Source organism: Mytilus trossulus, chromosome 4, assembly GCF_036588685.1.
Source record: "Mytilus trossulus isolate FHL-02 chromosome 4, PNRI_Mtr1.1.1.hap1, whole genome shotgun sequence".
Lineage (NCBI taxonomy): Eukaryota > Metazoa > Mollusca > Bivalvia > Mytilida > Mytilidae > Mytilus > Mytilus trossulus.
Window position 1 is genome coordinate 77092154 of NC_086376.1, and position 15322 is coordinate 77107475.

At 32.2% G+C, this 15322-nt stretch overlaps 1 protein-coding gene across 1 annotated transcript in view; it reads right to left on the bottom strand.

The window, feature by feature from the left end:
* Positions 1-15299, bottom strand: part of LOC134716010 (BLOC-3 complex member HPS1-like) — a 46169-nt gene extending 30870 nt beyond the window's left edge. Inside the window, exons 1-9 of the mRNA XM_063578668.1 lie at positions 15175-15299; positions 11881-12033; positions 11383-11504; positions 9669-9777; positions 8774-8925; positions 7217-7430; positions 6748-6796; positions 1651-1745; positions 680-827 (exon numbers count right to left, since the gene is read on the bottom strand). Of these exons, the coding sequence (XP_063434738.1) occupies positions 680-827; positions 1651-1745; positions 6748-6796; positions 7217-7430; positions 8774-8925; positions 9669-9777; positions 11383-11504; positions 11881-12033; positions 15175-15288 (1156 nt within the window). The 5' untranslated portion in view covers positions 15289-15299. The remainder of the gene's footprint in view (positions 1-679; positions 828-1650; positions 1746-6747; positions 6797-7216; positions 7431-8773; positions 8926-9668; positions 9778-11382; positions 11505-11880; positions 12034-15174) is intronic.
* Between the last annotated feature and the right edge of the window lie 23 nt (positions 15300-15322).

Sequence of the window (15322 nt, forward strand, 5' to 3'; positions counted from 1 at the left end):
CCTTGTCTTCAATGATGGCCGGTCAATTTGTTGATATTGGGCTAACCAAATTAAAACATGTAGTAAAAGCAAGTATAAATAGAGACCTTTACACCGTGATGAATAATACAAGTCTTAAAAGAATAAAGATTGTTCAAAAAACATTTCTTAAAGTCAAGCAGTCAGCATAAACAAGTCAAATATGGTGCAATAATGAAGGAAATAGGATTTGTGCATTTTTACCTCTAACTTGGTAGTAAAGAAATGATTGAAATTAGAACAACCAAAACAATCTATAAGTGCATGTCCCAGGACATTTTTCCTCTTTTAGCATCTAATTGCACTATTTCTTGTTTAAGGCCATATGGTGATTGCACAGGTTCAGACAGTGTGAAACTGTCACACCCCATTAAAATTAATAGATAAAATTGCCATACAGCCATTGGTTGAATGTCTTTGGTGATCTGTGTTTTATTGTTACAATTTCCATATTTATAATATATAATTCAGGAAACTGCATGACAATTCCTGAATAAGTACTGTGATATGTGGATTCTTTATTATTCCAGAAAAACAAATATACCGGTAATCATTTTCTTTAAACTCATGGTTAGATGTTTACAGTGCAAGATTTTCTTGGTCCCAACTATTGAAAGCATAAAATAATTAGTTCAAGCAATTAACAAAATGTAAAATATACCATATCTTGGTTCTACCCAACTACTACTTCTAGCCCTACCACCTCCTACAATTTGTTTAGCAACATTCACACCAGGAACATTTTCACCTTCAAATGTCCTACTTCTTCTTCGACCAATCGAAGGCAGAGAGTTGGTTTTGTGAAGAGCCTACAAAACAATGATAAGTATCTTAAGAATCCTCAATAGAATTAGTCAATTATCTATCCCAAAGCTGGTACCCCTTATCCAATAACTATTTTCCTTTCTTGCAGCCAGACCTAGTTTGCTTAAGGTGGTACCTAACACTTTCACTAAAATTAATTTGGCTCGTTTAATTTTCATAAAATTTTGACAAATTATTTACTTTGATCCTTTAACAAAAAAATCAAAAATTTTGAACCAACCGTTTTGACAGAAAAATTACACTGGTTATATAGCAGTTTGACAAACACCAATTTTAAGCAGCTCAATATTCCCTTTACAACACAACGTAACTAAAACGTTTAGCTGACTTTACAGAGTTATCTCTCTGTAGTGTTAGGTACCACCTTAATACACCATTAAGGCTCTATCTAGGATAAAACATGAATGTTGTTTAAAATAGACTATCATTCTGAAATTGCTTGCTGCATGAGACCTTGATAATTTTTCAATTTTATAATGAATATTTCTATATTTAAAATTATGTCATGGATTAAAGAATTGTTTTTATTCTTCACTTATTTTTTTTTTTACCTCTGCTCTTGTCTCAATAAGTTTTATAACTCAAAGTATTTTGTTTAATGACAAAGACATTTTAAGTTCTTGCAGTACGTCTTAAAGTAATTCAGGGGAAGATCTCACTACAGAATACATTCAGTTGGTTAATACAATTTTCCAAAGACGCATCAATTTTGTTCTATTACATTGGACTGTAACTCCTTGTATCTATAAATCTAACTCTTGACAACAGTTTATAATAATTATAATTATTAATTCATTATGTGCTCACCTCCGGAGTAGGAGTTCTAGTTGGTGTTTTTGATTCTATCGGTGTGGATCTTTTCTCATCTGTCAGCGATATTGACATTTCTGGAAAAGGATTATCTGAAATAGCAACAATATACTTAATAGCTTAGAATCATCTGATAATGAGAGTATGTAAATAGACAACTATAATTATAAGAAGCTTTCAATTGACGTTTTTACACCTTTGGGTATTTGGCATTGAAGTAAAGAAGTTAAAATATAATTCCAAAACCTTTTGTTTGACATAGTTTTCAACTTAATATAATGGAGGTAAGCTAATCCATGAAGATATTTCAAATTGTTCTGTTATTCATATTTCATTACTTTATACTCAAAAGACAACAGCATATAGTACAAACAGAGAAAGATGTCAAATAAACTGCATAACCAAAGTAACAGCAGTAAAGTTGAATGCACTGTCACTTGTCTGAATCAACGCGCGAAGGCGCTGTAAAGGCAGTTAATTACAGGTTGTGTGTATTTCTAGTCCAGTTATATCATTATGTTCCATAGAACAGAGGTGGTTTGTAGAATTTAAGATTTAGAGTTCTTTTGTACCTAGTTCACCTATATCTATAGTCTACTGTTTACAGTATATTTTCTGTGCCTCGCCATGAAATGCATTTTAAAGCCATGGCCTTGTCAGTTTGCTTTAAATTTATGAGTTTGACTGTCCTTTTGGTGTCTTTCGTCCCTCTTCTTTAGACATATAAGAACTTTTCCTTTTCAATATAAATAGACTATTTTTAATTATTAATTGTATACGCATATTCTATGACTCCCATAAAAAATAGTTCACAAAGATTGACTAGTCTCTGTACTGCATGTGTGTATAGCAAGAACATCAAGTAACATAATGGTAAATGTACATAGTAACATGTCAACTTTTTTGATGACCATACCTGCCAACTGTCAGTATTTGCAGAGTATTTCCCCCATCGAGCTCGAGGCTCCCAAATGGAAATTTTGTAAGAGCAATTTTGTCGACTATTTAAAGAAGACAATTAAATCAATGGCTATAAGCTTGTTAATGCAAGTAGAAGCTAAAAACCACATTAGAATATATTTGAAGGGAATCCATGACAATCGCCCCATTAGCAAATAGACCCACTTTTTCACTAACTCGCCCCACTTTATAAAAAATCTGCCCCAACCTGGATTACCAAATTGCCCCACTTGTGAACTGTGTTAAATCCCGTTAATATTACTCCTGCCAACTCGCCCCACCTAATAGAAAACGATTATATCTTGATAAATATATTATTAACCAGGAAGAATTTAGTAATGCCAACTCGCCCCACTTATGTAAAAAGATGTTATCCCGTTGTATATAAGTTAAATTCTGTTAATATTACTCCTGCCAACTGGTCCCACCTAATGGAAATCAGTGAAATCTAGATAAATATATTATTAACCAGGATGAATTTAGTAATGCCAACTCGCCCCACGTATGGAAAAAGATGTTATCCCATTGAATATAAGTTCAATTCCTTATATTGCATTATGATACAATTAACAGGTTTCTTTTCAATTGTTATGCAAATAACTAAGCTTCAAAACTTACATTTATTCTTCAACAATCAGTTTTTTTTTTAGAATTATAATTTCAGTATATATCAATAATAGTAATTAAATTAATTTTCTGTTAGTTTGTATTCTGTGTAGATTAGTTTTCATTAAAGTGGTGCGAGTTTTATTTTTAATTATATATATATATATATTAATAAAAAATTACCGTTTTTTTATAAGTAGGGCGAGTTGGCAGGAGTAATATTAAACAGGGTTCCAGCTAAGGCGAATCCATGAGTCCTGGACTCATCAAAATCTGTCTGGACTCACCATTTTCAAAACTGGTGAGTCCACAAATACATCAATATTGAAATATTTTGTATAAACTGAACACAGTTACCATGACTCACCGTCGCCAAAAATGACGAGTCCCTGAACTCGCCTTCAAAAATCCTTATCGAGAACCCTGATTAAACATGATTTAACCAATTTCACATGTGGGGCGAGTTGGCAGGAGTAATATTAAACATGATTTAACCAATTTCACATGTGGGGCGATTTGATAAATCAGTTTGTGGTGTTTTTTTAAAAAGTGGGGCGACTTGTCCTGCTTCCATTTGAAGGCCCCCTTGAAGGTTTTGTATGACTATATGAACCATCTTTCACGTAAAACCCCCATGTGCATTTTGAAAAGTTGGCAGATACAAATGTATGTTTCTAACTCCAGGCAAAATCTACCGTTATGAATGAAAAAGAAGTTTTCAATTAAGGCTCTGTGGCCATAACAGCTGTCTCATTAGCATTTTAACCACTTCCCATATTTGCAATTAAAACAATAGAAGAAAATTATTCAACGCAAAAATAAAACTTACTTGTAAATATGAAATTCTCTTTACAGTATGAGTTTTTCTCATTGTTTGAGATTGTACAGTAGTACCAGTAACTGCTTATACCTATTTCTTATTCACTTTTGCTTGATAAACTCACTAAATATCATATACATTGTACCACATCTCCTTATTTTTATATGCATTCCAATAACATGAACAATTGTAATTCAATTCTATATACCAAAGCAAAATGAACTGCACCACTTTCATTCACTAGTATGCATCTTTTGGCAAAATACAAGTTCTTAGATGACACAATTAATATAATATATATTTATTGATAAAAAAAATTAAATTTAGTATACAACTCTTTAACAGGTATAAAAAAAAAAGCACAGCTGACAGTCTGCTGTGTCATAAATTGTGAAATCTGTGCTGAAAACATAGACATTGATGTTATTTGAGTAATTCCATATGTGAAGCTCAACATTAGCTCGTCAGTTGTGGTGGACAGTTATAGTTCCTTTCTGCAGGCTAGGATGAATGACTTTTCAGGAAAAGCAATTTCACAAATCAAAACTTTCCTCTGGCTCTAGATTTTTCCTACAATATTCATCCAGTTTAGTTCTTTTGTTTAAATTGGACACCGTCCTGATTTATAATTTTGCAAACCATTCAGTCTCTTGCTTGCAAATGGTGCATGAAAATAGGATGGGTATGGCAGTAGACAAGTCTCTTTAAAGTGGGTTTGTACAACCCGTGTTTAAGTGTATTTGAAAGAGAAATAAATCTGGTTAAACGATGTAAAAAGGAGAAATATATCTGGTTAAACGATGTATAAAGGAGGAAAAAATTGTAGATATTGCATTACGATGCGTTCTACCTAATAGCACGTGGATATGTTTACATATTTAGACTTGACCCAGTATGACCCGTACCTTGTAGGTCCCCGCCGTCGTTTAAACACTTGATTACAGTCGTGTATAAGCTAGACAATAAAAAGCTTAAGCCTGTACTATTTGTGTGAAGTAAATGTGTTTGTTCTGAACATTTAAATTGTTTTACCTGATAGCAAGGACGTATATCTATCCGTTTCCTTCTCAATTTTGTCAAATTCTTCGAGCTTCTTCAAAACATACATATTACTGCGCCCGGAAGTGAAAAAAATATGAGAAATCCTCGTAAAATAATGCTATTTTCAATTTTGTGGAATCCATTTTGTTATATTAATTATACAAAGATAAAAAAAAGTTACGATTAATTATGAATTTGCATATCATTATACGGAACGTTTATGGACTATTTTTTAAGTCGGTCATTTTGGCGGAAAATCATGTACACATACACACGTAGATTGGCTGGTACCCGATTGTAATGTTACACATCAAATATATCAAATAGCTAATACCCGGAACGTAGTACCGGGAACCAGGATAATACGTAGACAACATACATAACTGATACCGAAATTGAAAACGCTTTACAGTTTCTCGTTCATAAACCGAATTCCGCTTTGAATTATAGAAGATGCAATATTAATCATGTTCAGTCGTCTTTTCATTGTTATATCAACGTCTGAACTAATTAAAGAATCTTTAGATGTCAGATAACACTTGAAATTGACCCGACCTCTTTCGACACGGAATATACAAATAATGATAGTTTGTAGTCAGGTTGACTGCTTATAATGCAAAATACACACTATTAACAAGTTCTATAAAACGAACAATACACACTGATCATTTCTTTAGTCCCCAATGTAAAAGAAAGAAACAAAAACCATATCATACCATAAAAAGAAGAGGAGAAATTCAAACATTTCCGGATCTATTTCTGGCCAAAAGACCCCCAGCAAAGATTGCGTATGAAAAGATGAACCTCATGACTTAAAAGTCAGGCCTTAAAGCACTGCCTTTAAAAACTATGCCTATACATGATTAGACTAGAATAATTTAATTTTGGATGTAACACGTCTTCTAATTGGCTGACGACATTTTGTTATCAGCCCATAGACATAATTTAGTCATGTGTTGTGACGTCATCAACGTTTTTTTTTATGGTTTTCTACGGCTTAAAATGGAATTTAGAATTAAATTATAAAAAATGACTGTAATATTTTTTCTGCCTATTCGAAATAACATAAAATATGTGGTGCACACCGTTAAATAACCTGCTACCCAGGTTATTCAGTTTGCATCACATTTCTTATCTTATTTCTTCATAGACAGAAAAAATATTACAGTCATTCCTTTTAAGAATAGAATTATTTTATTCCTGATACATAACGTTTGTAAATAATATATTTTTTTTACGCTGAAAATTATTAAATCAGTAATCCCATATCAGCATATGAACCGAAAATGTAAGCAGCAGGCTAAATTCAATTGGAAATTCTCTGAGGAATCTGCTAACATGATTAATACCCTTAAATGGTGGAACGCAGTGGCGGATCCAGAAATTTTCATAAGTGGGGGCCCACTGACTGACCTAAGAGGGGGCCCGCTCCAGTCAAGCTTCAGTCATTCCCTATATAAGCAACCAAATTTTTTCCCAAAAAGGTGGGGTCCGGGCCCCCTGCCCTCCCCTAAATCCGCCTATGGAACGGAATCAACCCAATTTGATGAATGGGGCTAAAACAGTTAGACGCCAGTTAGATATTCAATAGGATGGCATTTATTACATCAATTTCTTAACTACCATTATAAAAAGTTCAGCATTTGTGACAAATAAATTGAACTTACCTGAATCTGATCCTCTTTCTGGATTTGGTGATTCTAATGCACTAGCATACTGCAAATATAATGGATAATATGAATATTCATAGATTAATCAGATTAAAATTCTCAGATATAGCAATTATTAGCATAAAAAATATAATGAGAAACTCATTTTTCTTAACATATATTTCACTACATACATAGATGTAGTAACTGTGCTTGTTTCATATACAATAATATTAAATATGAACTTTACTCAAAAGACGATATGAGCTTTAAAATGGCAGATTTTTAAAAATCTATTCGAACATTTTTGACAACCAAAGGAATCGACAATTTGGACAACAGCCATACAAAATACTACTAAATATGAATTAAAATACAATAAACTTACACTAGCATTGATCTGTGAAAAGTGAATCACTATGATTGTTATAGATCAAACAAAACATTTAGGTTAAATTAGCTAAACAAAACAATTGTAAATTCTAACCTTTTCATCATCATCCTCCATATCATCTTGTGCACTGTCATATCTATCTGAACCTGGGCTGCTAGGCTGGTATTCCATCTTTGTGGATCCCTGCTCAGACTTTCTATAGGAATAGGAGAACAAATCCTCCAGCTTCTCGTTGGTAGGAAATAAGTGTTTTATCAGCAATATTATAGCTAGAGTATCAGAGGGTCTAAGTTCAGGTACATTTCTCCTACAATCAGAAGATTTTGTTATTAATGTTTGTCGCAAAAACTATTGAAATAGAAATGAATTGGCTATTTCTGAATTGAATGCATTCTGGGCAGTTATTTAAAAGCATACACCAAAACATTGTGATTGGTTAAAAAAGATCCAAACATTAGAAATTCAACTGATGGCATGACATAATTTTCATTCTAGGATACAAACATTTTAATTCACCCATAGTCCAGACCTTTAGATTCTGAATTATCAATTACAACTAAATATATTTATAAATGTCGTTTCATTAATTGAAAGTTAATTGCACAATGATTATAATTATTTTACAAATTTATTGAATATCACTGAGAGAGAAAAAAAACGATTTAGAACATGTTTAAAATTAATATTGAAGTGACTAATGACTTCATAAAAAAACAATAAATAATTCAGATCCAATTAATTTAGAAAGTAGAATCTATTTCTTTGTTAAAAATCGTTTTTTATCATTGGATTAACAGCTTTTCAATCATCTGCTTTTTTAACCCATTCTTTTTATTGTTTTTTTTCCTCATAAGTATCTAATCATATCTGTTTTTCCGTCTTATAAAAGCCTCTTATTTTGCAATCTTACCCAGAATACAAAGTAAGTAGTTTACTGTTAACAAAGAGTAAGCCATGGTATGTGTTCTTCTCTCCTAATCTTACCCAGAATACAAAGTCAGGAGTTTACTGTTAACAAAGAGTAAGCCATGGTATGTGTTCTTATCTCCTGATCTTACCCAGAATACAAAGTAAGGAGTTTACTGTTAACAAAGAGTAAACCATGGTATGTGTTCTTCTCTTCTGATCTTACCCAGAATACAAAGTAAGGAGTTTACTGTTAACAAAAAGTAAGCCATGGTATGTGTTGTTCTCTCCTGATCTTACCCAGAATACAAAGTAAGGAGTTTACTGTTATCAAAGAGTAAGCCATGGTATGTGTTCTTATCTCCTGATCTTACCCAGAATACAAAGTAAGGAGTTTACTGTTAACAAAGAGTAAACCATGGTATGTGTTCTTCTCTCCTGATCTTACCCAGAATACAAAGTAAGGAGTTTACTGTTAACAAAGAGTAAGCCATGGTATGTGTTCTTCTCTCCTGATCTTACCCAGAATACAAAGTAAGGAGTTTACTGTTAACAAAGAGTAAGCCATGGTATGTGTTCTTATCTCCTGATCTTACCCAGAATACAAAGTAAGGAGTTTTCTGTTCACAAAAAGTAAGCCATGGCATGTGTTCTTCTCTCCTGATCTTACCCAGAATACAAAGTGAGGAGTTTACTGTTAAAAAAGAGTAAGCCATGGTATGTGTTCTTCTCTCCTGATCTTACCCAGAATACAAAGTAAGGAGTTTACTGTTAACAAAGAGTAAGCCATGGTATGTGTTCTTCTCTCCTGCATTCTGTAACTTGTTGACAGCATGGTCTAATACATCCACACATCTTTCATTAACTATCATATTAATATGTACTCTCTCAATTGCCTGAAATAATGCATATTAATATATATTTCTCTTATTCTTACTCGATTTATCCTTTCATGACATGTTGATTACTATTGAGTTTTTGCTTGATATCAGTTCTTCATTGATCAAAATTTGATTATGATGTCAAATTTTCTTGCTTTCCTTGGACAAACCTATTGTGACGTCAAATGTAAAAAAAAAAATCTTTTCATAGGTCTTCAAAGAGAAGGATTAAGATTGTCTATACATTGTCTAAAAATAATTAGAGAAACAGATTCCACCACCAAATCTCATGCAATACGATATTTATGCACTCTCAACAGTTAAATTTTAAACATTTTAAACACTTGGAGAGCCTTGCATTTTAAATTTCAAAATTTAACTGTTTGAGTGGATAAATATGGTACCACACTCGATACAGTGATAGAATCTATATTTATATATGTACCCTGTAATATAAAATAAGGACATGTGGCATGATTGTCTATGAGACAACTATCAAAAGATTGAATTTAAACAATTTTTCAAAGAGACAAGTCTCTTTTATTTTGCACAAGTAACTTATTGTTTGGTTGTATTATGTTGTACACACAATCATCTTCTAGATGACTTGTAGCCTCCTCATATGCTTGGGATCATGAATTAACTGGATAGGTAAAAACACAAACTTAAACTTGAACAAATGTTAAAAAATAAAAGCACTGACCAGCTTTAAATAATCACTATATAAAAACAAACTAATTCCTGCTTTTCATACCTACCTCCACTAAAAAAGCATGTTCTTCCAAAGCAAGTTGATTCCATGTTTTCATAATACCCTTCAGAAGATTCCACCTGTTTGCTTTCTTACTAAATTTGCTGTATCCTATTCTGAAATAACAAAAAAAAAAGAAGTCTGTTATACAACTAAATGATGATATTTGTTCAGTTAATAAGTCAAACTAAAACAGCTATAATTTCAACAAAACATTATAAATAATATAATAGACTTTAGAAGTGATTTTATTTTATGTTCCACAGAAAACATTTTCTAGTGCACATGGAGAATGATCAGATCCAACAAATTTTGTAAGTTAATTCATTAAATCAAATAGAATTAAACCCTTCCATCCTGAAAGTAAATCATATCACATACATGCATTTTTTATTATATAGATTAGACTTTTATTTTTCCTTTTTGAATGGTTTTACACTAGTATTTTCTTGGGGCCCTTTATAGCTTGCTGAAAATCGGTGAAATATGGTTGTGTTATGTCAGGTTTTCTTTTCCTTCTAGTCATAGACTGGATCATGCCAAAAACAATTGTAGACAAATCCAGAGGGATAAGATTGAACTTTAATACTGTTCTAGTAGATCTTGACTTTGCTGATGACATACCTTGGAGCTGTCATGGAGGGGGGAGGAATTAGCTATATCAAGAACAGAATACAGAAAGCAAGAGGGACATTCCATTGCCTGAGAAATATATGGTATGCAAGAGAAATTGGTTGAAAAACAAAAGTTTATCTGTATAAGTCATAAGTTAGACCTGTATTATTCAATGGATTCAAAACATCAATGCCCAAGAAAGATTCTAAAAATAAGATGGCAAAATAAAACATCAAACAAAACTTTAAAAGAAATTCCTAACACAAGAAACATCAGTTGTGAAATCAGAAGGAGACAGTGGACATGGATAGGACACATATTAAGGCGTGAAAGAGACAACAACAGCTATGTAGCTTTACAATGAGCACCTGAATGGAGAAGAACAACAGAGAGAGAAAGGAACCAACAAGAATGGTCAAGTTGGAATGTGGCCAGAACAGCTGCAAAAGATAGAAAGGGGTTTGAAAGCAGCATGGAGGCCTTATGCGACTTCTGGCATGGAGAGAATTAAGGTTAAGGTAAGGTTATAGCTTGCTGTTCCGTGTGAGCCAAGGCTCTGTGTTGAAGACCGTACCTTGACCTATAATGGTTTAATTTCATAAATTGTGAATTTTAGATGGAGAGTTGTCGCATTCAGTCATTAGCGCTCATACCACATATTTCTTTATCTAAATATGTTTATCAATTTAAGGTTTTCTCGTTTGAAAACATTAAAATTATTAAATCAAAAAATTTGTTAAATTTCAAACAGTAAGGATATTGCTAATTGTAGAAGGCTGTACAAATATCTCTAGTTGCTTATATCATTTCCATTTGGTCTTTTGGTGGTTAGTTATTTTATTGGCAATGACACCAAATCACCTTATCAGATGCATTTTAAGGCAGTTCTGAATTTCATTTTAATTTCAAAAAAATTCTAAACAGTTTTTGTTTTACTTGATGAGTAACTTTATTACATTTGTCAATTCAAAAGTTATTTCCAAAGAAAGGAAATTGCTCACTTATTTAGAAATTTTTATGATAAGCAGACAATAATTTTGTATGTACAAATCCAATAATTAAGAAATAGATGTCTGAAAATTACTTACATTTATCTTTATACTTACTCATCAGTAACAGGTCCAAAGAGAAATTCTACCATGCGTACAAACATATTTGTTTTTCTTGTCAGGTACTCTTCAGTCTCACTTCCATCTCCATTTATAGCAACAATCAATAAATCTTCAACCTAAATAAATCGTCATTTTTTAAATCAAAAATCATTAGAAGTTAAAAAAAAAAAAAATTCAGAGAAGAGAAAACAAATTCAATTTGAAAAAAAAATATTTGACTTTGTCAATAGATTGGTCCATTTACATCACCCATTTCTTTTACTTACTATTAGGAATATACTATATTTTGTAGAAAATGTGACAATAAAATATTTTGTCATCATAACAGTTTGTTACGTATTAAATAAATATCATTTGCAAAAATATGGTTACTGTTATTTGAAAAAAAACACTTTGACTTTATTAATAGAAAAGTATCAAGGGCATCAAAGGAAACAACACTGAAGGCCTGAGTGACCAGTCTGTCTAAATCAATCTAAAGAATAAACTTACATGTTGGAAAACAAAAACAAAACCATTTTCACAAGTTATAGATTTACATGGATTTTTTCTTTGATCTATCATAAACCACTGTGACATAAAAATTGGTGAAAACAACTGCATGACAATATTTGCTTCAAGGATGTGAGCTTCATCATCACTTATCTGTAAATAAATTCCTTGGAATACAGTTTTATCAATATTTATGTCATACAAGAAATGTATTTCAATGTACATGTCATATCATAACAATAAGAATTTGTAAAAGACAATACAAACAATTCTTTCTTATAATTTATATAATCTGTGTTGTTGCACATGCAGCTTTATGATGCATAAGGACCCTGATGTGTAGTGAATTTTTCTTTAACTGAAAAAACATTCTTTACTATTAATTTAAGTAGACGTATATCTAACTAAGCTCAGTCATTGTGCTAGTTTCTCAATATCATTTTTGCATACTGTAATTCATTTTCTTTGGTTTGTTAACTTTGTTTTTTTCCAACAGTTGTACATGTAGTAAGTGTAACATGTGTAAGCAATGAAGAAATTTTTCTGTACATGTATATCAAGTATGTAAACATAACTGAATTTTAAACCTAACAGCAATGTTCAGCATGCTTTGTAAAACTTCAAATCAACATCTATGTTTTTTATAGTTTATCCTAACTTTTTTCACATAAATTGTCATCCTGACTTTTTTTTACACAAAACTGCCCTTCCTTTTTTTTAAATTTCATCCACATTGATGACATCAGAATAGGCTACATGTAAAGTGGTTTGAAGGTATAAACGGACACACAGAAATAAAATGCATTTTTATTTGTGTAATCATGACCACTTACATGTATTGCAAATACAGTCAAAACTCGTCAAATCACAGAGTGCAGATGGCACCTAAGAAAAGTCATATAAGTGAGTGACTGTGAGTTCACTCAGTTAGCATCAGTTAAAACTGATCTACCACATGCTTTACACATTGATAAGTTGGTGCTTTTTTTCACTTTAATCAGAGTTTGTGGTGAAATGTTCAGAACTTTGGTCTAGTGGCAAGTTACAGACAACAACCAGCAGTAAAAGGGGTAGTCTGTAAAATTATGACCACTGGATGCCTACCAACAAGGCCACACTTAAAAAAAATTTGGTTTGCCCAAACCCTACCCAAAGGTTGAGACAGTGGGTAGGTAGGTACAATGAAGGTAGGCATTTTCTTTTCTAAAAAAAAAGAAATTGAAGTATCAGATGTTTAATAGTCTTCATGCCTATTTGTTTAAAAAAAAACTTCTTCAAATCAGGACAATAAAATAATTTGAGTAGGCAGCTTTTTTCTGGGTAGGTAGCAAACAAACCTATTATTTATTATGGCCCAAATGACCTGTTGTGAGCCCAAATATTCTTCTTTAGAAAACATCACATAAACTCTGAAACTAATCAGTTGATAAGCTGGACTGAGGGACTTTCTTCATTACTTCTAAAAAATCTATTTCAACAGGTTGAATTCCCTCCCCAGATGTGGAATTGTTATAAAATAACATCCAAACATCCAAACAAATATGAGCGTTTACATAAAGAGCATATTTCCTGATCTTCATTTTCTTTTCTCGTTTTGTTTTTATATACCATAATGAAATTTTAAAAAAAATTCTTTTCTCGTTTTGTTTTTATATACCATAATGAAATTTAAAAAAATTTTCTTTTCTAAAAAAAAAGAAATTGAAGTATCAGATGTTTAATAGTCTTCATGCCTATTTGTTTAAAAAAAAACTTCTTCAAATCAGGACAATAAAATAATTTGAGTAGGCAGCTTTTTTCTGGGTAGGTAGCAAACAAACCTATTATTTATTATGGCCCAAATGACCTGTTGTGAGCCCAAATATTCTTCTTTAGAAAACATCACATAAACTCTGAAACTAATCAGTTGATAAGCTGGACTGAGGGACTTTCTTCATTACTTCTAAAAAATCTATTTCAACAGGTTGAATTCCCTCCCCAGATGTGGAATTGTTATAAAATAACATCCAAACATCCAAACAAATATGAGCGTTTACATAAAGAGCATATTTCCTGATCTTCATTTTCTTTTCTCGTTTTGTTTTTATATACCATAATGAAATTTAAAAAAATAGTCAATAGAAAAAAAGCAAACATGTTACCTAGTTAAAAGCAAATAAAGAAATGAAGATCAGTTAATACATGTAAAAATGTATATGATTTATAGATGCTGAATAACTGTGTTTGAATCACTATAATAGTCACACTATCGAACTGTCAGCGTTTGGTGCTGTCAGACTATTGAACCGCTGGAGTCCAGAGTCCTGATAAAGGTCCTATCCTCCTCATATAAACAGGTTGAGAACAAACCCCCTGAATGGTGATTATACCTGTATAGAGGGATAATCCTTCCATAGAGGGGTAAATTTATTCCTCTATAGAGGGGTATTTTTGTTTAGACTGGATTTAATTTAAAATAGGGCAGACTGGCATTCTCTACTTATTATGGCAGTAACCTGGAACAGTTGATGCACCAATTGATGTACATAGTTTAATATGCACATGCCCAGATTGATGCTTATCTGACTAAATATAAAATCTTTTGTTCACCATGATTGAAAGCTGTGATGATCAGGTAAATTCTACTCACTTATGCCTCACTGAACAGAATTTCTATTGTCATGATTGTTAGATTTAACATGAAATTTAAAGGTCAACTATTCCTTTTGTGGTTGATCAGGTGTTCAGATAGGCATACAATACATGTAGATTGCAAGTTTTGTCACTTTAGCAGAAAACTGGTTATCTCAATTTTTAGTAAAGTGCATATGGTGATGCATATAATGATAGAGATTATATCCAATATACCTAGAAAATGCCATTCTGCCCTAATTTGCTTTAAATCCAGTGCAAACAAAAATACCCCTCTATAGAGAGATAATTTTATCCCTCTATACAGGTATAATCACCATTCAGGGGGTTTGTTCTTAACCTGATAAAACCTCACAGTCTTTTTAAAGTGGGTCTCATTGAGGTTTAAGTGAAAGTCAAATTATTGTTGTGTGAACGGGGAAATGAAGTCTCACGGGTCACGGGAAATTACACCAAAAAAAATTGAGAATTGCTTAAGTACAAAGTGTAAGGGGGGTACAGGAATCTATCAAAACAGTTAGCAAGATCTGGAATCAGACCCCCACACACTCCCCACCCTAATGAGACCCCCCCACACACTCCCCACCCCAATGAGACCCCCCACACACTCCCCACCCCAATGAGACCCCCTTTGAACATGATGTCTTTTTGATGACATTTTACCTCATTGATCAGTCCTTGTTCTTTTGCTTGTTTGTTGACATGTTTTGCAAATTCATCATCAACATCCATGAAATAAATATCGTTTATTCTATTTGCAACAATAAACCCTTTCATTTTATCATTCGTTTCAGCAAACTCCATACAGCGT